General features: G+C 37.4%; 5 protein-coding genes across 5 annotated transcripts; 2 read left to right on the top strand and 3 right to left on the bottom strand.

The window, feature by feature from the left end:
- The first annotated feature begins 1,055 nt into the window (after positions 1 to 1,055).
- On the top strand, positions 1,056 to 3,184 carry LOC110763412 (protein OSB1, mitochondrial). The gene is made up of 5 exons (XM_021966196.2): positions 1,056 to 1,532; positions 1,769 to 1,907; positions 2,018 to 2,102; positions 2,187 to 2,296; positions 2,810 to 3,184. Exons 1-5 carry the CDS (start codon positions 1,162 to 1,164, stop codon positions 2,996 to 2,998), a joined length of 894 nt encoding a protein of 297 aa, XP_021821888.1. The 5' UTR covers positions 1,056 to 1,161; the 3' UTR covers positions 2,999 to 3,184.
- Positions 3,185 to 3,359: 175 nt separating this feature from the next.
- On the bottom strand, positions 3,360 to 4,681 carry LOC110763409 (auxin-induced protein 22D). The gene is made up of 3 exons (XM_021966191.2): positions 4,290 to 4,681; positions 3,873 to 4,166; positions 3,360 to 3,761 (listed from the first exon to the last, which is right to left on the bottom strand). The coding sequence occupies exons 1-3, from the start codon at positions 4,499 to 4,501 to the stop codon at positions 3,686 to 3,688; spliced, it is 582 nt and encodes a 193-aa protein (XP_021821883.2). The 5' UTR covers positions 4,502 to 4,681; the 3' UTR covers positions 3,360 to 3,685.
- A 6,303-nt stretch (positions 4,682 to 10,984) lies between these two features.
- LOC110763462 (auxin-induced protein AUX28) lies at positions 10,985 to 13,484 on the top strand. The gene is made up of 5 exons (XM_021966250.2): positions 10,985 to 11,615; positions 12,288 to 12,526; positions 12,624 to 12,759; positions 12,872 to 12,933; positions 13,048 to 13,484. Exons 1-5 carry the CDS (start codon positions 11,329 to 11,331, stop codon positions 13,083 to 13,085), a joined length of 762 nt encoding a protein of 253 aa, XP_021821942.2. The 5' UTR covers positions 10,985 to 11,328; the 3' UTR covers positions 13,086 to 13,484.
- Positions 13,485 to 13,891: 407 nt separating this feature from the next.
- Positions 13,892 to 17,745, bottom strand: LOC110763460 (P-loop containing nucleoside triphosphate hydrolases superfamily protein). Its single transcript, XM_021966249.2, has 12 exons — positions 17,454 to 17,745; positions 16,977 to 17,110; positions 16,839 to 16,885; positions 16,552 to 16,629; positions 16,087 to 16,279; positions 15,395 to 15,425; positions 15,256 to 15,314; positions 15,100 to 15,173; positions 14,689 to 14,775; positions 14,392 to 14,453; positions 14,270 to 14,298; positions 13,892 to 14,165 (listed from the first exon to the last, which is right to left on the bottom strand). The coding sequence occupies exons 1-12, from the start codon at positions 17,509 to 17,511 to the stop codon at positions 14,079 to 14,081; spliced, it is 939 nt and encodes a 312-aa protein (XP_021821941.2). The 5' UTR covers positions 17,512 to 17,745; the 3' UTR covers positions 13,892 to 14,078.
- A 304-nt stretch (positions 17,746 to 18,049) lies between these two features.
- Positions 18,050 to 21,971, bottom strand: FBL17 (RNI-like superfamily protein). The gene is made up of 11 exons (XM_021966243.2): positions 21,199 to 21,971; positions 20,698 to 20,799; positions 20,320 to 20,464; positions 20,026 to 20,210; positions 19,807 to 19,911; positions 19,428 to 19,525; positions 19,126 to 19,346; positions 18,977 to 19,043; positions 18,786 to 18,871; positions 18,511 to 18,609; positions 18,050 to 18,418 (listed from the first exon to the last, which is right to left on the bottom strand). Exons 1-11 carry the CDS (start codon positions 21,831 to 21,833, stop codon positions 18,353 to 18,355), a joined length of 1,809 nt encoding a protein of 602 aa, XP_021821935.2. The 5' UTR covers positions 21,834 to 21,971; the 3' UTR covers positions 18,050 to 18,352.
- Between the last annotated feature and the right edge of the window lie 876 nt (positions 21,972 to 22,847).

The following is a 22,847-nucleotide window of genomic DNA, read 5'->3' as shown; positions in this document are numbered from 1 at the left end:
CTCCAAATGAAAAAGTTGGCCTTTGAGATTAGATTGCATATACTTCATTGACGTTAATTTTGTCATTTGCATAAGTTTTTTCTATAAATGAAATCATCAATTTTTGGACAAACTATCAACTAAAAGGGGTTTGTAAAAATAAACTGAAACCTCATGAGGTGTTCATATAATTTTTGAAACTCGAGAAGGTTTTGTGAAAACACAAGAAACCTCAGGGAGTATTAGTGTAAATAACTCTTCAAAATTTTCATTGTCTTCATTATCTCAATATTATTGATATTATAGCGATATTTTGACTAATTGTTGGCCAAATGTTGCTAGAGTGTGAGAGAAATTATCGACATCGATATTTTTTGATATTATTGATATTTATATGATAAGTGTGTGGATACGTTCCAAAATATCCTTAACTTGATAAAACAGTAATATCCTCGATATTATCAATATTTTAGACTATAATTCTAACTACAAGGAAGCAAGATGGTACGGATTGAAAACATCAACAACCAAATGTTGAATGCAACAGGTTCAAGGTTGTGGAAATTCCTATATTTCTAGCACATCCTGCTTCCCAATTCCACGGAAACATCTTCTCTTCTGAAACTAGCGAATGGAGAGTCTCGAATACGGTTGTAACTTGTATCCATTGGAAAATTAAAACCTTGCATAATAGTTCAAATTATTTTTGAGTCTCTCTGCAAATTCAATTGATTTTAAGTTAAATACTCACATTTTAACAACTTCATATCGATCCACATGTGAGTTAGGCCAATTGATCATAGCAGAACTTCATGCCGATGCATTAACTTTGATTGTATGAGTGACCCGTTTGTTGTGTATACTGGGGCTTGTACGTAGCATAGTGGGTTTCTTAATTGGGTTCGATCTGCTCATGAAATCTGATGGGCCTTAAGAGGACTTTTGGAAAATTGAAGTGGGGATGCTTGGGCCTTTTGGGACGTGTTGAACCCAAGATGATATATGGGTTCCGCCATGGGAATGTGGCCCAAACCCTGTGAAAATTTTTGTTTTTGTTATTTTACTTTTCTTTGGGTCTGTCTGAGAACCCTCCTTCTTGGAGAATTAAGATAAGCGTAGTGTTATAGTAGCATTATCCGACAACGGCGGAGTTTGGCACCTTCACCTGAAAACCCGATAGCAATGGCGTTAGAGAGAGCACTGCCAGCAGCAACAAGCACAACCTTCCTCACAAACCCCAAAGTTCCCTCCTTTTTCCCAACCACAACCTCCAACCACAACCACAGCCACTTAGCCTTCGCACGGCGCCGTTTCAATATCAAATGCTCGATGGATTACAGTAGAGACCAGTACAACAACAATGGCAGCAGCAGCATTCAAGTGCCCATAGCGTTTCCCAGACCCCCTGAGGTTCAGTGGAAGAAGGAGCTGTGCAATACGGTGCACCTCATCGGCGTCGTCGGTCTTCCCATTGAAATTAAGCACCTTCCCTCTGGAAAGGTCGTCGCTTGGACCCGCCTCGCCGTCAAGAAATCATCTTCCGACACCTCATGGTATTATTTTCTTCAATATTTGGTTTAATCATGATTTGCAATTGATGATGCTCATTGAATTATTGGGTTTTGAATTTTATAACTACTGTGTAGGAATTTTGTTCAAATCCTTTCAATTAGTGTGTTGTGGTTATGCTTATTAAATTCAAGTGGGAAATTCAAATTTTTTATGTTTGTATCGCATCACAATGTTTTTCTGTTAATTATGAGAGGTGGGTTTTTTTTTCTTTTTCCAGGATCAATTTGACATTTTGGGATGAGATGGCGCATGTTGCTTTCCAGCATGTAGAGAAAGGCAATCAAATATATGTCATTGGTCGTCTGATTACAGATTCTGTTGAAACCAATGAAGGGAAGCAGCAGACTTACTATAAGGTTCTTTGGCTTTGTGGTCTTTTCTATTTGTTATTTTTAGTTTTATTCTTCTAGTTTGTTTGTGTTTTATTTTAGTAATGATTTGTTTTTTCTTAATTGTTATTCTGCAGGTAGTTGTTCAGCAACTGAATTTTGTTGAGAAGGGCTTTTCATCATTGGTCTTGAATGATCATGACTCTGATTCAATATCAGCAGGCAAGTCATATCTTCAGTAATTTTTTAGGTCTTGATAAGATCAGGGGCGGCGCTCTTTCTCATTGTTAATCTTTTTTCTTGCAGTTAGAAATACTGGCAACGGTGCTGCAAAGAACAGTACAGAAACCACACAAGAATTGTGGCAAGCCTTTTTTGCTAATCCAGTGGACTGGTGGGATAATAGGAAGACCAAGGTACTTCATGCAATCACTATAAAAAGTTGCATCGAATATCTTTTCTTGTTGTTTTTGTATGGCATAAAAATGTTTGAGCAGAGGTGCTTGTGTGTGTGCACACGTGCAAAAACACTGTTGGGAAATGACAAGAAGAAACTCTGTTTTCTGATTTGGTCTTAGCTCAATGCATGAACATCTTCACCCCACCATATTTATCAAACCAAATTTGGAATTTCCAGTGCTTGAAAACTAGTATTATACTACATAACTGAGAGAAAACTATAATGGATGAGCTATGGTTCTACAAAATGATTGGGAATGAAATGTTACAAATTACAGCTTTTCGTGCTAGGTGTATGCCATATGTAGTTCATGGTTGATGATAAAATTTAGCTTATCTGAGTGAGAGCTACTGTGATACCCAAGTTTTAAATGCCCTATGCGCTCATATCATCTGCTGTTTGTTCAGATTTTGATAAAAATATGTGAAGTCAGACTTGTTTATTCTTAATTTTGTTTTGTGATTTTCAGAGGAACCCAAAATATCCGGATTTTAAGCATAAAGATACTGGAGAAGCCTTGTGGATTGAAGGCCGGTACAATCCGCCATGGGTGAAATCCCAACTTGCTATATTGGATTCAAGAATGGGGACCCTTAATGACCAAGATCTTAAGATGCACTCAAATATATTTGCTGGGGATGATTTTTCTCCTTTCTAAGTGCTTGCGGTACTACTTGTATTGTAGGAAACCAGTTTCGAAGGGGTAATTTATGTATAGATTATCAATTTTTGGTGGAGATACTGAAGAATTCGGCTTTGATTCTCTAGTTTTGTACCCTATATTTTGCAATTTATATGATGTGCTGCTAATTATTTGCAATCCATTCATCTGGAACTTGCCCAATATTGCTGTTACAATTTAGAATTTTGACATCGAAATCGAGCATCAGTATTATCAATTTAATTACAAGAGCACCAGCAATTTATAGCTGAAGCTTCAAGTTAACCTCAAAAATGAAAAGGGGGGATAAGATTGCATTAACCTCAGAAACAATCAATGAAAGGAACAGCTACATGTATTTGGATCTGCACAAAACTGCTGTATATTTAGACTTCGTGTAATCTTATTGTTACATATAATACATAACCTTATTATTAAGATAAATGGAACATTTCATCTTCTGTACAATTTGATTTCAACTAACAAGTTCCATTACTTTTTCTTTACATATTGATTTTGAAAGGGGAAAATCAAAATGTATCCTGAGCTACATATATCTGTCTGTGTCTTTCCTGTAGTAACCTCAAATTCCCAGCAATTGTTGGAGAACCCAAGCAAAATTAAGGAGTTCCATGTGTCTCCTTAATGTATTGTCTTTCTTTAACACCTTGTGTGTGGTTGTTTTCAGAAACACGAAGTCAATCCTCTAGCTTCAGTTCCTTTCATGATTCTCAGCCTTTTGCAGGAAGACACAAACATACTGCAAACAACAACAAAAAATCTCATGAGTTACGAATTTTTAAGAGATCGAACGCGAAAGGAAACTGAAGAGATCTAGAGAGAGATCTAATCAAAAGAAAAAAGAACTTACTTCCATGGGACATCTCCAACAAGCATCCAGTCACCATCTTTATCTTCATAAGTAGGAGCAAAGTCAGATCCATTAATGTAGCCTTGTGTCTCTGAGTAGTTTCCAATATTGGAGAGGTTGAACATGTTCTCCAAGGCCTTGAGGAGTTCTGGGTAGCTCTTGTAAACCTTGAGATCAATCTTCCTCAGATAAGGAGCTCCATCGACGCTTACTTTCACGTATGCCTCTGGCTTTCTTGCTTGCATGCTGTTTTTCCTATAAGATCTCACTGGAGGCCACCCAACTATTTGTGTCCTGCACACATTTCATTAACCAAAACCTAATTAATTAAACTTTCTCAAAACTATTAACGTAAAATTCACAATCCGTATGTTTTTGTAGTTGGTTTTTCTTTGAGTTTATATATGAATTGCTTACTTGGTGGGAGGGGCATCTGTGTGATCAGAATTTGTACAACACTCCTCCGCCGTTGGATCTGGTGATGACCTCTTGTTGTTTCTAGGAGGAGGAGGTGTTGCTGCTTGTTTGTTCTCAGGCTCTTCTGTGCTTCCAGGCAATCCCAATCTCAGCTCGGTTGCCATGAAGTTGAGCTGGTCTTCATTGTTCTCATATTTCACTGACCCTTCCATCTTAATCGATTTGCTACAAAACCTTTGTTTATTTAGCAGATTGCAGACCTAGCAGTGGAAAAATGAGAGAGAAAAATGTGCTTCTGTTGCTCTAAGATTTGTGTGTTTCAGTCAGGTGGAGTTGAAGTTTGATTTGGTTTTGTTGATGAAAAATAGGTGATGGCACTCAAACTTTTATAGGATGCAGTTTATGAATTGTGAGAGGGACAAGAAATATTTAGGTGATTTTCTTTTTCCATGGTGCATGGCAGCATGAGATTCACTCATTATTCTGACAAATGGTAACATCACATGCTTGTCCCCCACGCGTTAGTTCAATGACCAACCACAGGTCGACAATTGGACATACTGGAATTTCAAAGTGGGACCTACACGCTCTACACCTTGTTGATTATTCGATTAGAAATGCTACTCCGACATAAGTAAAATGTGAGATTACTGTGTAGAAATGTGTTTCATAATATGATTCATAAGCGTGATACAAAATAGTCTTACTATTGTGAGTTCAATTTTGAGCCGTGTTTACCTATACGCTAGTAGAGAGAAATTCTTGAGAGTCCGTTTAACGTATATAGTAACACACTCAGAGAAATAAGACTCCAATACATAGGAAACCTGTGAATGTGATTGAATGAGTGACGTAATCCAATAGTTGAACTTAAGAATTTTTCATTGAACCTAAAATTTTTTTGTGAATGAACAACTTAGAGTCATAGATACATGTAAGAATCACAATGCATTGGTTGAGAGTCACTCACTCACTTGTAGAGGATTATCCTTTGCATTTCTCTTCAATTTTATTACATTTTTTTTAATATGGTAATAATTTTATTTTTAATTGATTGGTTGTGGGTGGTAGATCGATTTTCTTTGTTTGGGTCAGACAGGTGAAGATATGGATGCTACTCACATGAGGAACACCGTGCAGTTTGGTGCCCAATGGGAGGGGGACAAAGGAGGGACCAACAAAGCCGATGGTATTGAAGACCGTGGACCGAGCATGGACGGCTCTGATGGGCTCTTCGAGTGGGCTTTGGGACTGTCGATACAAAGACCGTTGGATCAGGAGGATGGAACGGAAAACAGCCCATGTGACTGCAAACGGTCCCACGTGGATGTTGTTGATTGGAAAGGCATTGGCCATGTGGGTAGAGATAAGTGGGACCGGATATTTATTGGCCTGTGGTTACATGACATGTGGGATTTCATGTGGTAGGGTCAGGTGACCTTTCCCGTTCTCTCTCTTTGCCACAACCGTAATCGAACTTCGGGTGGTTGCACCAAAATAATTATAAAACCCACATAAAATATATAATTATATATTTAAAAGTATAAGCACAAAATTAAATGTTTTAACGAGACATAAATCATATTTTAAGTAAAGCATATTATAATGGAGTTACAATTAATCTCCATAAATATGTTCAATGGAAGCTTTAGCAACACATTCAGTAACACTTTTGTTTCTTTCTCTTTCGTTTTCTTTTTTATTCACAATCGTGTAATATTGTAGTTGGTACTAAAAGTTATGATTAAACTAATCAATGAATTAACTTATCACAATATATATTATGATAAATGCAATGCTACTTGTCTTCTGCAGCTGGACTAAGAGTATACATCTCGTTGCACATAAACGTGTCTTGTACAGCTGGACTAAGAGTGTGTATATCTTCTACAACTGGACTAAGAGTATACACCTTGTTGCATAAGTCTCTCTCACGCAGCCGAGTTTGATGTTTTTTTTGAAGAATTATATGTCTTTATGGATTAAATTAGATGCAATGCACTATGGTTATGTGGATTTGGTGAAAATAAAGTATATGTTGATGGTGAAAATGACCAGATATATAATCCGGGCAGTTCCAAGCAATAGAAATAAAGTCATGAGTTATGACAAAAATGGAATAGAAAGTAGAGCTTTGTCTTGTATGTGAAGCAACTTTTCCATGGATTGATCATCTGGGTGGGTATGAATTAATTTTGCCAAGTTGTTCAATCTTTGAACGTGATCTTTTTCTTTTGCCCCATACCCTAGGGCCTCGGCCAAGCTAGCTACTTCCCAGTATTCCAAGTTCTAACAAATGAAAAAGAAAACCCTAGCTAACAGACACCGACACAACCTAGCTGGTTTGAAGCAACTTTTGGAATTGGCCAGCAAAGTCTGAGTTTTTCGACAGGGAAATATGAACACGCACTGTACACACACCAAGAAGACAACTCAGAATTGATAGCCATGCAAAAAAAGGAGGAGCAACGGACAAAGACGAGTGTCACAATTGAGCTACATTTGAGGCCCCGTAATTAATTTAATTTATTGTAATAATAAACTTAACATTTGCATGCATGGACCACTGTACAGACATGATAAGAATTCAGGGTCTACCACCTTTCTAATCTTTGTCAATATCAAATTTATACTCCATAGACCATAGACGTGACTCGTGAGTTAAGTTAGTTGACCAATAATATTGTGCCCACTTCTTTACTCCCGAGTTCAATCCCCCTCCCGATAAAAGTTTATGCATGCACCTACATTTTGTAATTAATGCATGAAAAATACAAATATAATATAAATTATAAAGCAGCATGAGCAATGAGCAATGAGCATGCATATGGGTTCGTACGTACCAATCAGCAATGTACTCACACGTGTGACATGATAAGACTGGAGAACGTTGATATGATCCATGTGGGGCAGGTGCCACACGTGGGTGCAAAATATTTGAAGTTTTGGTACCCGAAGAGAAGCTGAGAAGGCCCATTCTCCCTAATACCGGAAGAGATGTCCCTAGCTTCAATTCCTTTGCTGTCTGGCCCACTCTGTCTTTGTTTGCTATGCATTTGCCAACTGCCTTCTTCTTACGTACTAATATTAATATATGCATGGCCATGGGGGTCCTATATCCATCATGCATCCATGTGCTCATCTTTTATGTCATGTCTCTTCTCGCAACTTGTCATACTCATACATAGCATAACTCAATTAGATATGAGCTGTGCTATCTACAGTCGCCCCCGTCAAGCATGGATTAATGTCAGTCGTTGATGTCTTCTGACACTCACTTACATTAACATTAACGTACGGTTTAAAAGCACTCACGCGTGCGTACAGATATTACGTAACATTGGCTACCTGCAGCTAGTAATTAATACAAGACCCACAGCTAGCTAGACAATGTTAATGCTACTACAGATACAGAATGTAACCTAGGCTAGGTGTGAAATTAAACTTGGTCTATGGCCGACTATCGTATGCTTGCATATATTTTTCTTAAAAACCTAGCTAGACCTCCACCACCTTCATATATGTTTAGGTTAAAATTCAGATAAGGAATAAACTAGCACTGCCCATGATTTATAATCATTGATTAATTATTGCACCCAAGAAAATAAACTAAAATTATAAAGAAGAGAAAAATGTGATGATTGAATTACAATGATTACTGATCATTAGCATTTGGACAGATGGGTGTTTCATTATACCTTTTTTTATTAATTATATGGTCATTTCACGTTACGCATCGCATGTATATATATATATATAAGAAGTTTGTAGCTCAAGTGCTTAAAAGAAATTATTTTTACGTTCCCCGAGATTGCTTGTATTATTGTATCTCAAAAATGATATATTAATGTAATCTATCTTCTCTGGATAAGAAGATCTATCTCTAAGCATCTGGCTGGGCTTGGGTGGATCAGTTTGTGAGCAAGAAGAGAGAAGAGAGGAATTTATGAAGTTGAAAATGGATGCATGGTCAATGGGTCAATGGGTCAGTTTTGGTCTCATCTCATGGCATTCATTAATTAATTGAGTTTAAGTGGGGAAATTAAAAAAGAAAAGAATAAGAAGAATAATTAAATTAATTTAAGAGAAGGTGAGTCTCAGTGGGATGCCCTGCAGCGCCGCTCATGGGATCGGGTTTGACGCTTAGGGTGACAGACCCAACAACTTCACATGGCGACTCTTGTGGGCCCAAATCCAATTTCAATTCAATTTTGCACGACCCACCCAATGAATCCCACTCACTATTGGGTCCCACTCCCTTCTCAACTCACCTCAACTAACCAAAAAACAAGATTTATTATAGCATTTTTCTTCCTCAACTATAACCTAGTATCTATAAATCATTGTTTACCAGCTGCAGAACATTTTTGAATACCTTAACAACAAGATTAGGGGTAGGGTTAGTGGCGTGTCGGGGCGTCTAAGTAATTGACTCTTGCATTGTAGATTTTATTGTGAAATTTACATGCATCTACGATTAGGAATTACTAATTACGAACACGTGATGAACAATTAACTGTAACAATCTTCACAAAGTATAATTATAAACAAACACGGCCGCGATGGGTACATATATACAATTTTGGAGTAACATCAAGACAGATCAAACACCACACATATTGGCCTGACAAACAAACAGTTAAGAGTGCCTGTCAAATAATTGCACAACTTTGTGCTTTTCTTCCAACAATTTCTTTTGGTGAAGCGATATGTATATGTAGCACATAGCCATAGATACCATAAAAGGGTACAACCCAACATTTACTTTTAGCATGTTTGGCCAACAATATCGTGGAGTAGAGGAAACACCAAGGCATGGCATGGTGTATATATAATAATTATACGACATGAAAATCAATCAATTTTAACCCCTTTTGATTCACCAAATATTGTTGGATATTCTCTTATATTGGAGATATCATATTATTTTATTATATTTTTAAAAACAAATTGGGCCGCATACAGTTTTAAGAGAATGAATGATAGTGGGGTCCATGACTAAAAAATATTAAAATAATATTTGACATCAAGCTTTCTGATATGTTATTTTTCTTAACCAAGAAGAAGGGGAAGAGATTTAGGGATTTCAAGAGAATAAGGAAGAGGGAATGTAAGAGAGAATATATCCTGGTAATTATGTATTTCAGATTATGATATCATCGAATGGTAAACACACACTTTAATACAGTGCTTTTCTCCTAATATCACTCTAACAGACTTAACAAATACAGCTACTCTCACTAACAGATTTAACAGAGAGCACGTGAGCTGCACATGATGAACTAACAGACTCATGGTTAATAATTTTTGACCTATCTATTCCAGCCTTCAAATCCATATAAGACTTGACTATTCAATTGGAGCAACTTTAACCTTCAATTTTTTTCATTTCATGTCCATGTGGCAATTTGACATATCGCTCGGTTGAAGATGCTCTAAAACGAACCATGGATTTTAGATACATCATTTGGTGTTGAATAAGTGAGACGTCTACTTCTAAATAATTATTCACATTAAATTCGATAAGTCCTTCTGGCCAGGAATTTTAGAATAATTCTTCTCTCATTGATTGTTTCCTTAAGGGACCCCGAAGGAATATTAATTTATTTAGAAACCAGTTAGAGGACCATCAACATTTAGATCAAGTTGTCACTTATCAATTCTTATGGATTAATTCATGATGTTTAAATGATTGTCAGCCGTATATATTCCGTCTAAGAAATTAAACCCACCCATATCTTGCTACATATAAATTTAAAGAAAGGAACAACTTCCAGCATTTTGGGCACATATTTTGTAGAAATATCATGGCTCAGGCATCACAGATTCACAGGAAGAGGAAAGGAAAGAGTAAGAAGTCAGATATGAGATCACAGGGAGAGGGAATCAAGAAGAAGATTTCATTTTTTTCATTTGTCGGTTCATCCATGGATTATAAATAGAGTAGAAAGAGCGAACTAGATGAGCATGAGACGATATGTAAACTACTGAAACGTTCTAATTAATTAGTTTGAAACTTTCACAAACACAATTATAAAATTTACACCACTTATTTTAAGATTATGTTGAATTCGATAAAGAAATGAGTTATCAAAAATTGAGCTAAAAGGGACGTTTGGGATTAGAGAATTGTTGTTGCTCCCTCCCTAAGAGAGGGAGAGGTTAGAATAAATTGCCCTAGTTGGTAATAGACCCAGCTGGATCTCCCCTTCCAAGAAAGATGAAATTGGTGAGTGAATTTCTTGAGCTCATAAACTTACTGATCCGATGCTTGCACTTGCACATCTACACAATAATCTATGACCAAAATCTTGGTTGATGGCCCCCTTTACGTAGCTAGCTCCTGAATCTTCAAAGTACTAATTAAAAATTAAGAAGTTTATTCAAATGATTAACCTGGGTGCAAGTTGTAACCCTTATTTTTCATACTCATGAAAAGAAGATATATATGAAAATATTTGGCTCTCCTTACAGACATATACGCATAAACTTCTCTTTCCGTAATTTTAATGAGTTATTTTTGCATATATAATTGAATTCAGTAGATAGTGGAGCCCAAGATGAATATTGTATTGGAAGCAAGCAGTGAAAATCAAATATATATATATATATATATATATATATATATATATATATATATATATATAAATATATAGGTTTGTCCAGAGAGTGCAGTGTCCACGATCCACACCCTCCACACAAGAATCATAGGATAGATAACATCACACACAGTGGTGTCGTCACGTAGCCCAGCAAGGTTGTAGAAGACAGCTCACACAGTCTGCCACGTGTCACTGACCCATTTCCGGATGTACAGTGCACCCATTCGCATATTAATACGGACGCATCCCAAACAGACCCTCCTTCCTTCCTTCCCTTCCCCACTATAATTATTTCTGCACTACTAGAACCACCACAAGCTAAGCCAAACCAGCTATATAGAAAGAGAGAGTGAGTTTTTTTTTATCAGCAAGAGAGAGAGAGAGAGAGATTAATAATCAAGAGTTAAGGGTGTAATTTAGGTGATCATTATCTTCAGATGGGGTTTGAAGAGACGGAGCTGAGGCTAGGGTTACCAGGAAATGGTGGAAGCCATGAAGGAGATCAAGCGGCGGCGGTGACGATGAGGAAGAGAGGGTTCTCTGAAACTGAGAGCAGTGAGGATGAGATCAGCTGTGAGACAAGCTGTGTGGATTTGAAGCTTAACCTCTCTAATTCTAAGGAGAGGGCAATAATTACTGGGAAAGATGTCACTGAAAAGTCCAAGACCAACAAGGACAACAAACTTGATCTCCCAGTTGCTGATCCTGCAAAGCCTCCAGCCAAGTAAGTTGTTGTTGATGATGATGATGATAATATCACTGGTTTTTTTTTGGGGTGAGTAAGTATGTACGCATGTGCGAATGCTTGTTGTGTTTGCCATATAATAATTGATGGTCCTTGTGAACATAAATTTTTGTATATTCTGGGTACACCACGTGACTGGTGTACAATCCAATACACATGGAACATACAAAAATTACTCCTTTTTGTGTATAATTGATGCCATTTATGTAGCCTTGTATATCTCTATAGTTTATAATTAAAATTTACCAGTCGATGTGATTTTAATTTAGCTACATCTCTTAGATTTCTACCAGCTAAAATTATTTATTGTGTGACTAGAAATCTAATTAAGGGGCTAAAGATATCGATGTGTAAAATTTTTCTAGTTTGAAATACATGTTTTCTAACTTCTTTTTTATTTATTTCCAGGATATAAAACTGAGCTTTAGATTTGCTTTCATATGTGTAATTTTAGACACTTCGAATTCATACCCAAAAAAATTGAAAAGGAAATTAAGACATTAGATCTTGCACAAAGTTATCGTAATAGAATTATAATTGGATCTTCTTCATACCCAAAAAATAAAAACACCAGCTATAGTAGTATATTGTTAATCATGTTGATTATGGTCAGATTAATTATAATGGAAAAGAATATTTATTAATATATAGGGCACAAGTTGTGGGCTGGCCACCGGTGCGATCGTTCCGAAAGAACATGTTCACGGCGTTGCAGAAGAGCCCGAGTGATAAAGAAAGTGAGCACAGCAAGGGAATCAGCAATGCAGTGACGTTGGTGAAGGTGAGCATGGATGGCGCACCCTACCTTCGCAAAGTGGACTTGAAGATGTACAAGAGTTACCCTGAGCTCTCTGATGCCCTAGCCAAAATGTTCAGCTCCTTCACCATCGGTAATTATTAATTAGCAAGTATACATGGAACAAATTTATGCATTATATACATCAATTATTCTGATACTTGGGAAAAAAAAAATCGCAATGATTGAAGGAAACTGTGGATCCCAAGGAATGAAGGATTTCATGAATGAAAGCAAGCTGATGGATGTGCTCAAGGGTTCTGATTACATTCCAACATATGAAGACAAGGATGGTGATTGGATGCTGGTTGGCGATGTCCCATGGGAGTAAGTTCGCTATTTCTCTCAAGCTAGCTAGCTAGCTCATGCAAATCAATAATAAAATTATTATTTGTCAAAATCTCGTAACTTGTCATTTGTTTTCCTTTCATGCAAGCAGGATGTTTGTTGAATCATGCAAGAGATTGCGCATAATGAAGGGCAAAGAGGCTGTTGGGCTGGGTTAGTATCTAATCTTCAATGGCTAGTTAATTACATAGACATAATTAACCACCACTAATCTTGATTATCCTATAAATTTTTCATGACTATAAAACTTTGGAATGATTTTTTCAGCACCGAGGGCCATGGAGAAATGCAAGAACAGAAGCTAAGAGTACTTAGCAATGAATCACCACAGCCTGCTCCTTTGATCTCGTCGCGGTGGCTGCAATAAACCAAAACCACCAAACACGGCACAACGCGCAGATGGATTGAGCAGCATGTTTTGGTGATGAATTGGATATGTTTGTTTGTAAGATTGATTAATTAATGTTTATGGTTTGATATATGTGTAATTATTGAATATGAGATACATATATTTTGAGTTTATTTTTTAAATAAATTATGGACAGACAGAACCATTAAAACTGGATCTTAAGTTTGAAGTACGTCCAAGGACGGGGCTTGGGGTTTGCTTTGTTTAGTGTTGCAATAATGGCTTGCTTAAGCATAATCATGTACGTACCAGTTAATTAATTTTGTTGTATTTAAGTAATGTGTGTTGTTTTTAATTTTGATCGTTTAATTATTTTTATGTATGGTCTTTTTCTGTGTATTAAAAAAATATTAATTGGGATGCTCCAGGACGTCGTTTTTTGGGGGAACATGAGCATGTGGATGTTAATGGAGCATTTATACGCATCCCGTTCTTTTTCTTTGCTAGATTTATTGCTTTAGACTTTGGAAAGGGATTTGCAGTTTCTTACTCTACAGAGATTTGCAGTTTCTAACTCTACAGAGATGGGGTATATGCTCCCCACTCTGCGCTCGAGTTCGAATTCCCCTCCCCGAAGTTTAGATTAAATTGAATTAGAATATCACTTGTATTATAAAAAATAAAATAAAATTTTAACTCTATACTTTATAATGTTATGCCAAAAGAAGTAAAATGGTGGATTGTATGACAAGCGTCAAATGGTATAAGTTAAACATAGTAGAGATAAATTGCATTTTACAAAACTCTCTTTATTAAATGGTTTATTTGATGTTCTTCGACCACTTTCATACTTCTTAGAACTTGAGTTTGCATAAATTGGATGAAAAACAGATAGAAAACCAAAGCTTCGTTTACTGGCACGACCAGCAGGGCGGATCGCCTTCTGGCTTCAAAAGTCGATTGACCTAATTATCAAATCGGCATTCTTCTTTGATTTGTTTACTGTCTCAGCATTCGGCCGGTCGTTGTACTCAATCTACAGGGTGAATGAATTAAAGGTCATATGCAACGTCTTAGTGAAAACTTATTGACTAACCCCATAGTGAAAATTCATGGCTCTGAACAACATGAAGAACTTACCCGCCATTTAGCAACATCTGGGGGCTTTCCTGCAATGCAGAAAACAAAGAAAGCAATCAAAACACGTTTTTTCCCCAGGTTCATTTCCAAGACTAGGTGGTTAAAAACTAAGGATTACATACCTGTTAAGATGTGTCTCATTCGAACTCGTTCCATAGCTTTATCAATGTCAACCTCAACAAACCTTGCAGGGAAAAGCAACAAACAATAGCCTTAAGCGACCAACACTTAAGTTTCAGTCTTCAAAAACATAAATGATCGGATAAGGTATGCACATCATAGACTCAAACAGAGGCCAGTCAAATATCATAATGATCAAAAATCACAATTTGAGAGGTAAGGCCAAACCATACCATCTGATCTCTTTTAACATACAATTTTGCACCCAAAAAAATAGCCTTTGAGAACCTGCGGCTTACCACTTCTCATCGAACATGGCTGATATTTCCTTCCAAATCCCATCATCTAACAATAAATAATTTCCTTCTACTATGACCACTTTATGTCTGCAAAGACACACAAAGGATTCATCAAACATGTAAGAATCAAAATAACATAATTATAAGATCATCTATAAGGCTTAAAGTTCTTGGCATCCCAAATTGTTCACGTCAGTTCACTGGTTTTTAATATAGCCTCCTGTAGAAGCCAATCGGATTTACTACTTGCAATCCATTATTTCCAAACAAATATTGTTATTATAAATTGTTTAGGCTCCCAGGTTTCTTCAGCTTTTACATTAGCCATGTCTATTATAATTGTTCGGAACCCACCTAATTCTTTAGCTGGTATTAAGAAGGCAACTTACGTGAAAGGAACAGATTACTCACTGAAGGCTCACAAAGATATCATCTTCTACTGGATCTCCAACACCATGGTCAAATGACGGTGCATAAACTGATCCCTGAAACAATCTTCCTTTTAGAATGCATCACATATTGCTAAACTTGAGGCGATCACATAAGTTAAGAGTATCAACTAATTACCTGACTTCTCAGAGTCTTGAGAGACTTGAGTAGTAGCTCAGGGTTAAAGGTCCATGGAGCTGAATCACCAATTTGTAAGATCAAAGCTTCAAAGCTTTCAAGGTGTTAATCAATCAATCACAGAATATAGAAACCTCACCTCCCCTTCTTGCATGAGCTTCCTCAGGATTCTAAAATGTTAGCACATTACAGAAAATTAGAACTGAAACTATTTTTATCACCTATAATGTTTTGTAATATATTCATGTGCTGGCATACAAGGACAAATCGACTTTTAAACATCTAATTATGCAATATGGAAGCCAAATAAATGTTGTTTCAACCAAAAATTTGGTCCATAGCTTGGTAAGTGACACAGCATAGTGCATCACTGCAGAGTTTATAAATCAACCAACATTATATGGTTGAGCAAATCAGTAGTAAGTTGTTACTCAATTCTGGATAACTGCTACAACAATAGTTGTATCATTTACAGCTAGATGCATTTTAAGAAGACAGGTTAATCAAATCTTATTTACAGCTAGATGCATTTTAAGAAGACAGGTTAATCAAATCTTATAACTTTGGCTTACTTTATGATCCACATATATGTAATCAAATCATGATTCGTGTATCTGAAAAGATTCTTTTCTGATAATCACTGCAAGTTAGTTAGTGATGTTAGTAAAACTAGTTTCTCACAAATCATCATGTTCCCCCAATTATATCTTAAGCTTACTAAATGTTCAATAATTTTATGCTTAAACAGATTTTAGAATCTATGCTAGGACTACCATCCACAACTAGAGCATCGAATGATGAAAAACAAAATTAAAATATCAGAAGGCTAACCTCCATTGCATCCAGCTGGGAACAATAAAGATGGAACCCATCCATGGGAATAACTGCAGCCATGTCTGGAGGACTAACTTGGGAATCCAATGCACAAGCTTTCTGGGGCCATAATCTGTTTACACGTCGCACTACTTCAGATGCAATAGTGCTCTTTCCAGATCCAGGAGACCCAGCCAAACCAACAATATACCTGCATAGCAGCATAGTAGTTCAGGCAGATAGATAACTTTGAAGAGTAACAAGGAAAAACTACTTGATAATCAAATACAATTCAAAAAGGTAAAAGCCATACCAAAATAAGTCAGACAATAAAAAAATTCAAACAGTTCATGGTCCGTGTTCTCTAAAGATTATAGCATACAATAAGAAAGGAGCAAATAAAAATTGAGCAAAAATTACTGGAAAGTGTGTAAATTCAGATGCATTCACATTTATATTTGCCAATCAGAAGCTGGAACTTACTTCAAATTTGGATTTGACATTGCTGCTGCTGTAGGAACAAGGCGTTCGGCCAGAGCATCATATACTTCATCCATACACCTTAAAGGAAACAGAAACAACTGCTATCAAAAGCAGTAGAATGCTTAAACAAATATGTATATACACATCACAAAATAAACAGAAAAGTTTTATTTAGTTTTAGTTTAACCATCAAATGCAATGGCCATTTTCTGTACAAAAATACCACCCATGAGACAGAAAGCAAACACATATGCGAGTTACAGCTTGCAACACCGAAGATGGCATACCTGCCCTCAACGACTACGGTAGCTTCCCTCTTTAGACAACATACAACCTGTAGAGGAAACACAGAGTATCAACCAAACGAAACCCATAGAGAGAAAAATTAGACTTAAAAATCACCCAAACAGAGAGCATTTGCAAACCTTCACAGAGTTATCCTTGGCAGAGTGGGGTCCAGTTTGAGCAAATAAAGGTTGTGGTCTTACTCTGGTTGGAGAGAGGAACAACAAATGACGATCCCAAGTAGGAAGTTTCACTCTTTTAAGCAGAAACGGCTCTACAGATAAGCAAATCACAAACTCCACTCAATTGGGTTTCTGAAGATCCTTTGTTTTTTCTACAGCAATTTGATTTTACAACACTTTATGAAATTATGTTGCAGTTTCTTCTGTGTCATATTAATGAACAATAGCTGATGCAGAATGATATAAATTTTGGGTTTAATTACAACAAATTTTGATTTTATTAAAAAAAATCATCGGGAAAAAAAGAGGGAGTATCAATCTGGAATTAAACTGGTGGATATTTCCATATAATTAGAATCATGCCATCACAAAAGATAAATGATAAAATTGTATGAAAACCATGTGAAGATAAATTAGAAGATAGGAAAGAGAGACCTGGTGGTGAGTTATACGTGTAACCTCTCGAGGTTGCGGAAGACAGAGATACCTCCATGGCCGAATCACAAAAGACCCAAAGAGAGAGAGAGAGAGAGAGAGAGAGAGAGAGAGAGAGAGAGAGAAACTTAAAACGGTAAAAGGAGAGTTTTTGAGAAAATACGAAGTAGAGGAGAAACTTGTCGTCGCCCTAACAATATAAGGGCAACATAAGGATGTTCAGTGACATTAACATACTTCACTTCTCCATCTTGGTGTTGGAGAAGGTTTATTGAAAACCCACGTACACCGTACGCCTACTCTTTTTTATTTGTCTTTAGTTACGAACCACTGTGTTTTTTTATTTTTTCTTGTTTTCCCGGGAATTAACGTTTTGATGCTTTTGTGCCCCGCCCCAACAGTTTCAAGAATTAACATTGTCTACCACATAAACGTATGCTTCTGCAATTTATGAGTTTTTTAGGGATACTTTGAGAAATATAAATAAATATAAAGTATAAATAAACTAATTGAATATATTTCCTTAGACAGATAGAAGAAAAGATAAAACCTTAACCCAACAAATGGTTCAGCTGCACTGCTACTGGAACATGAACTAGAAAACAAAATGGTTCATGATTGAAACATAAACAATTTATTTGAAATGAGGTTTGTAAATCCTAGTTGGGCTAATTAATTTAATGTGTCCCTCCAATTTGGAGTCTTGGACTATCATCAGTTTGAGGGTAAAACAACATCCAGTTTCCTTAAAGGAAAGGTAATTCTACAAGACACCAGCGCCCCCTACAATGATTAGGATCAAATATAAAAGTTATTGTTTACAAAAATACAGCAGCCTTGGGAAACCAATATGGCAACAAACAAGAGCAACGGGAATGTCCCAGGACATGTGATCAGATTCAGAACACAAGCACATTGCATTTCGGCCTCTCAACCCTTCTTCGCTTCTTATCGTCATCGGATGACTGCGAAAAGAAACATGAACCACAATGTTTACAGAAGTGTATAGCATGAGATCCTTTTGCAGCCAGTTTAAAGAGAAGCTGTAGATTGTTACCTGTGCACTAAGAAAATGTGGCACCCGAACCCTCTTTGAGCCATCGGCTAGACGCTTACATGGTAATAAGCTATCCACACCAGCAAAGTTATTATTGACCTACAAACAAAGACAACAAAAATGCAAGATTAGCAACTTTCCAAATCACTTTCTTTGAGCCTCGACCGTCAACAGAGACATAAACTGATATAGCGTATCCAAATTTTAGAGAAATATCTACATTTCCTAGGTTAGTTTTCTCAGATGCCAAACAGAAGTAGGGAATTTAAAACTACCTGGCTCTGGATGGCCCCAATCAACAATTCTTGACAACCTGATGCATGCACATTTTCTAAATTGGGGCACTGAAGCACCAATCTCTCTGGATAAATACAAACAACAATCACTTAACTATGCAAATAAATTGACAGAAAACTTGATAGAAAAACATGTCATAGGTGACAAGTCGGGAGATCAAATTATGTACCTGGATACAAATTTTTGCAAGAATTCAAATTCAGATCTTTAAGTTCGGGGCAGTTTAAATATAGAGCCTGCATCCAGATTGAATAATTAAGATCCATCAGAGAAGCGATACAAAAACACAACTAACTTTTTTTAGTTTAAGAGCCTCACATCTAAGCCAGAACAGCCCCACAAGCTGAGTTTTTTCAGCCGGCCATGTTTAATGATCAGCTTCTGGTAACTAAGGTGTACTTTAGCATTGGATGTTTGTGCCAATTCAAAGCCAGTGGTTTCCTCAGATGTTGAATCCAGAGAGTTGGGATCACATATGGTCAAGCCACAGTCCAGGAGTTCAAGAAGAGGCAGTTGAGCTGTGGCGAACTGAATAAAACCTGAAATTTACAGACAGCAGTTAGTGAACAAAAGTTTATGTGAAACCAATAAATCTTTGAGTCTCTGGACTAGGTGATTACTTGCACTGATGTTAGGACAAAGAGCAACCAGTAGTCTTGAAAGAGTATCAGGGAACACATTGCAAATCATTCCAATGCCACTATCAGTGATGCTAGATCTGTAATCAAAATGCAGAGTCAAACATTACATCTTGAGAATTAAATGAATGGCCAATCTTCAAGGCCTGGGATCATAACGGGCGTCACTATATTATTCGAGTCCAGTTCACAAAAGTCTATAGATGGCGCTTTCTTTTACAGAGCATTAAACTTAATTCACAAAAGTCTTAACAGAAATCTATTTAAAAGGAAACACTGTACTTAAATATTGCACATATCAGGCAATCATAGCTTAAGTAAAAAAATCAAATGCAATTAAACCATAGGACTGAAAACATACCCACTCAGGTCAAGCAATTCTAAGTTTGGGTAACTTGAAGCAATGGCAGCAACAGAAGCATCAGTGATATCAGATCCAAGAACAAGAGAAAGCATTCTCAACCCCCTGGATAATGAAATGAACAGAGAAATCTTCATGAGACCAATTGTGCAGTGATTAAAAAAATGTAACCAAGAAATGCAGTAGTCTATTGGCCTCAAAACAAATTCAGCGGCAAACCTTAATTGTGCAGCTGTAAGGGCAAGAACAACAGCATTGGAAAGCTGGATTGATGCAATGTGTATGTTTTGCAACCTTGGGCAGTTCCTTCCCAGAGCATCAACCATGGTAACAAGATCGGTATTATCATTTTCATGGCGAGAAAAGTCTACAGAAATCTCTTTTAGATTGGGGCAATTAAAAACCTGTGAAAAAGGAATGTGCATGAGTAAGAGAGAAGTCACTTTAACAACAAATGAAAGGCAGAAAGAAAACAATGCATGAGAGACAAAAAGGAAATAGAAAAATAATCACCATCTTAGAAAGGGAGTGAAGACCAGAAAGCCAAATTGTAGAAAGACTTGATGAAGAAAGAGCAAATCCACCTAAATTAGAACAAGCTTCCATCTTAAGGCTTTTCAGTAATCGTCTATCAGCAACAAAACGACCCAGCTCATCACTGTATTTTTAAAATCACAGAATGGATTGAACTAATCAGCCATCACAAGCGTTGGTTTGGCACCTTGCACCATTTAACTATCACTATTATCTAATCCACACTACACAACAAATAGTTGGAAACAGAAAATAGCCAACAATACCAATCTAAATGTCCAACAGAAACAGCAGTGCAAAGTTTAATACAGCAAAGAAACATGAATGCACTAGAACTATAGAAGAAGATAATCGTACCCGGTGATTCGATTGATAGCCGTTTCAGAAGTAGTGATCTCCAGGAATTCAAGATTTGGGCATGAAAATGTGATCCAGGCCAGCAATGTTGCATCCACATCACTGCAACAGCAAATTATTCAAAGATTATATCCCAAATGCAATGCACCATTTTCAACATTATTTGATTCTAGCATTCACAGTGTAACTTGCCGGTTTTGAAATCAATGCTGCGTGGATCAAATCATAATAGATCAAATACGGTATGATGCTCTATTCATTGCATTTATCAAACCCCATTTCGTTTTAGCTGTTTGTTCTCTCTTCAATTTCATTTGAATATTATTAAACTCAGAGTTCAGATCGTGTTCCATTTCTTCATTTTAGATTCTTTTCTGTAAACTCCATTGCTGTAACCAGATCTGTTCGATAAACCCTTAGATCTGACACAGAGAGAGCGAGAGCGAGAGAGAGAGAGAGAGAGAGAGAGAGGAGTAGCCTCTCGACAAAAGGCAATAATACCTTTCCATTCTAAGAGAGAGGTTAACGAGACCCGGGCACTTTTGCAACACCGATCCAACAAGCCCGACCTGAGCCCTCGCCGGAACCCTAATCCTAAGCATTTCCGCAGCCTTCCACAGCCTCCTCGTCGTCTCCCTCCACCCCTTGCACACCATTGCCGCCGACAACAGCTCCGGCGGGGGCAGCCTCTTCAAAATATCCCAAAGACAGCTTGCAGGCAGACCGCATAAACCCGTACCCGACTCCGAATCCACCACAAGGTCATCGATCTCATCGGGGTCGGGATCCGGCGAGTCAAAATCGCCGCCTCCTCCTCCGCCCCATCCAGAGCTATCAACGTCGTCGTCGAACGACAGCGCTCGGCGGAGGTGGGAGTAGGGCTTACGTGGAGGCTGAGGGGGTAAGGAGAGATCGGACGGAGACGGAAGATCGGCGACGAAGGGTTCATCGGCGGCGGGTAGGTGGCAGGAGTGGCCCTTCTTGGGCTGGCCACACCGGCCGCAGTTGTAACTGCCTCGCCTCTTGCCGCGCTTGGCTTCGGAGCTGGCGGTGGGTGCCACGGCGGTGGACCCGAACGGGGTGGTGGGGCCCGCGGCGGAGAAATGCGACTGGTGGTGGTGGCGCTGTTGCTGCATTGTTTGGATTTTTTGAGATCAGATTGGCGTGAGAGAGAGAGAGAGAGAAGGGGGTATGAGTGAGAGACAGTGAGGGAAGAAATATAGGGAGAGAGAGAGGACGAGGCGCGTGTGGGCCTGGAAAGGCGCGGGAGATAAAGGCGGGGTTTCGCGCGCTGATTTTGAAACATAAACTAATGGGGAGGAGCGGAGGGCTGTTCTGACGTGAACGTGTTCAAATTACGAAATTGACCTGGGGTTGGGTGAATGGCGCGATTAATCTTGCTGTGAATTTTGGAATTTTCTTGATAATTAATTAATTTTGATTGAAAATCAGATTCGCCTGATCGCCGAAAAGGAAGGTTTTCCCGCGTTCGATTTGGGAATTTAATTTTTGTTACGGGGAGATTATTTACTTATTAAGGCAGCATGCATGATTTGGGACAATCTCATTTGACTACGACTCAAAATGATAACGTCACATTTTGAATTTTTTTTTCTTTTTTCCAAACACGTTTTGATTAATTTGGAACAAATGAATAAGAAATCGGAGACTGAAAATGATTTTGGAAAGAAAAATATGTTAGAAATGGAAGATGCCGTTTGGTGGACCGTTTGATTCATGTTCAAGGAATTTGTATGCAATGGATGGAGGCATGATGTATTATCATTTTCACGGATAGGGTCAAACATTTTTTGTTTTTACATGTGTTTTCCTAATTCAAGTTTTCTATAATTTCATATGTTAAACTGCCTAAAATGTGTTTTTCTAATTCACGATATTATATATTTGAATACACTGAAATTACACAAAAAATCAAATTTAATATGAAAATTCATTTATCGTAAAACACGTGAGATAATTGATAAATGGTGATAGAACAAACTCCGAACAATCCTTTTTAATTTTTGGGTGAAGTAGTCACGTTTTCGAATTAACTTTTTAACGCTTTTGTGCATACAATACAAGTTGTTTAATAACATATAAAACTGAAACACTTTTTTAATTTTGACGATAAGTCAGTTTCAATATAT

The sequence above is a fragment of the Prunus avium genome, chromosome 8 (genome assembly GCF_965620075.1).
Source record: "Prunus avium chromosome 8, drPruAviu1.hap1.1, whole genome shotgun sequence".
Lineage (NCBI taxonomy): Eukaryota > Viridiplantae > Streptophyta > Magnoliopsida > Rosales > Rosaceae > Prunus > Prunus avium.
This window is presented reverse-complemented; position numbering and strand designations above follow the sequence as displayed.

What these genes read in the sequence shown, in the direction of transcription:
- LOC110763412 (XM_021966196.2), top strand. Translation starts at nt 1,162, where the DNA reads ATGGCGTTAGAGAGAGCACTGCCAGCAGCAACAAGCACAACCTTCCTC. An exon ending in CTCTGATTCAATATCAGCAG is followed by an intron (nt 2,103 to 2,186) that starts GCAAGTCATATC and finishes TTTTTCTTGCAG; the next exon opens with TTAGAAATACTGGCAACGGT. An exon ending in GGGATAATAGGAAGACCAAG is followed by an intron (nt 2,297 to 2,809) that starts GTACTTCATGCA and finishes TGTGATTTTCAG; the next exon opens with AGGAACCCAAAATATCCGGA.
- LOC110763409 (XM_021966191.2), bottom strand. Translation starts at nt 4,501, where the DNA reads ATGGAAGGGTCAGTGAAATATGAGAACAATGAAGACCAGCTCAACTTC. An exon ending in ACAGATGCCCCTCCCACCAA is followed by an intron (nt 4,167 to 4,289) that starts GTAAGCAATTCA and finishes AAATGTGTGCAG; the next exon opens with GACACAAATAGTTGGGTGGC. An exon ending in GTTGGAGATGTCCCATGGAA is followed by an intron (nt 3,762 to 3,872) that starts GTAAGTTCTTTT and finishes TGTTGTTTGCAG; the next exon opens with TATGTTTGTGTCTTCCTGCA.
- LOC110763462 (XM_021966250.2), top strand. Translation starts at nt 11,329, where the DNA reads ATGGGGTTTGAAGAGACGGAGCTGAGGCTAGGGTTACCAGGAAATGGT. An exon ending in GTTCAGCTCCTTCACCATCG is followed by an intron (nt 12,527 to 12,623) that starts GTAATTATTAAT and finishes CAATGATTGAAG; the next exon opens with GAAACTGTGGATCCCAAGGA. An exon ending in CAAAGAGGCTGTTGGGCTGG is followed by an intron (nt 12,934 to 13,047) that starts GTTAGTATCTAA and finishes TGATTTTTTCAG; the next exon opens with CACCGAGGGCCATGGAGAAA.
- LOC110763460 (XM_021966249.2), bottom strand. Translation starts at nt 17,511, where the DNA reads ATGGAGGTATCTCTGTCTTCCGCAACCTCGAGAGGTTACACGTATAAC. An exon ending in TCAAGACTCTGAGAAGTCAG is followed by an intron (nt 15,174 to 15,255) that starts GTAATTAGTTGA and finishes AGATTGTTTCAG; the next exon opens with GGATCAGTTTATGCACCGTC. An exon ending in CAGATGTTGCTAAATGGCGG is followed by an intron (nt 14,166 to 14,269) that starts GTAAGTTCTTCA and finishes TTCACCCTGTAG; the next exon opens with ATTGAGTACAACGACCGGCC.
- FBL17 (XM_021966243.2), bottom strand. Translation starts at nt 21,833, where the DNA reads ATGCAGCAACAGCGCCACCACCACCAGTCGCATTTCTCCGCCGCGGGC. An exon ending in CTTACAGCTGCACAATTAAG is followed by an intron (nt 19,912 to 20,025) that starts GTTTGCCGCTGA and finishes TTCATTATCCAG; the next exon opens with GGGGTTGAGAATGCTTTCTC. An exon ending in GAATTGCTTGACCTGAGTGG is followed by an intron (nt 19,526 to 19,806) that starts GTATGTTTTCAG and finishes TTTTGATTACAG; the next exon opens with ATCTAGCATCACTGATAGTG.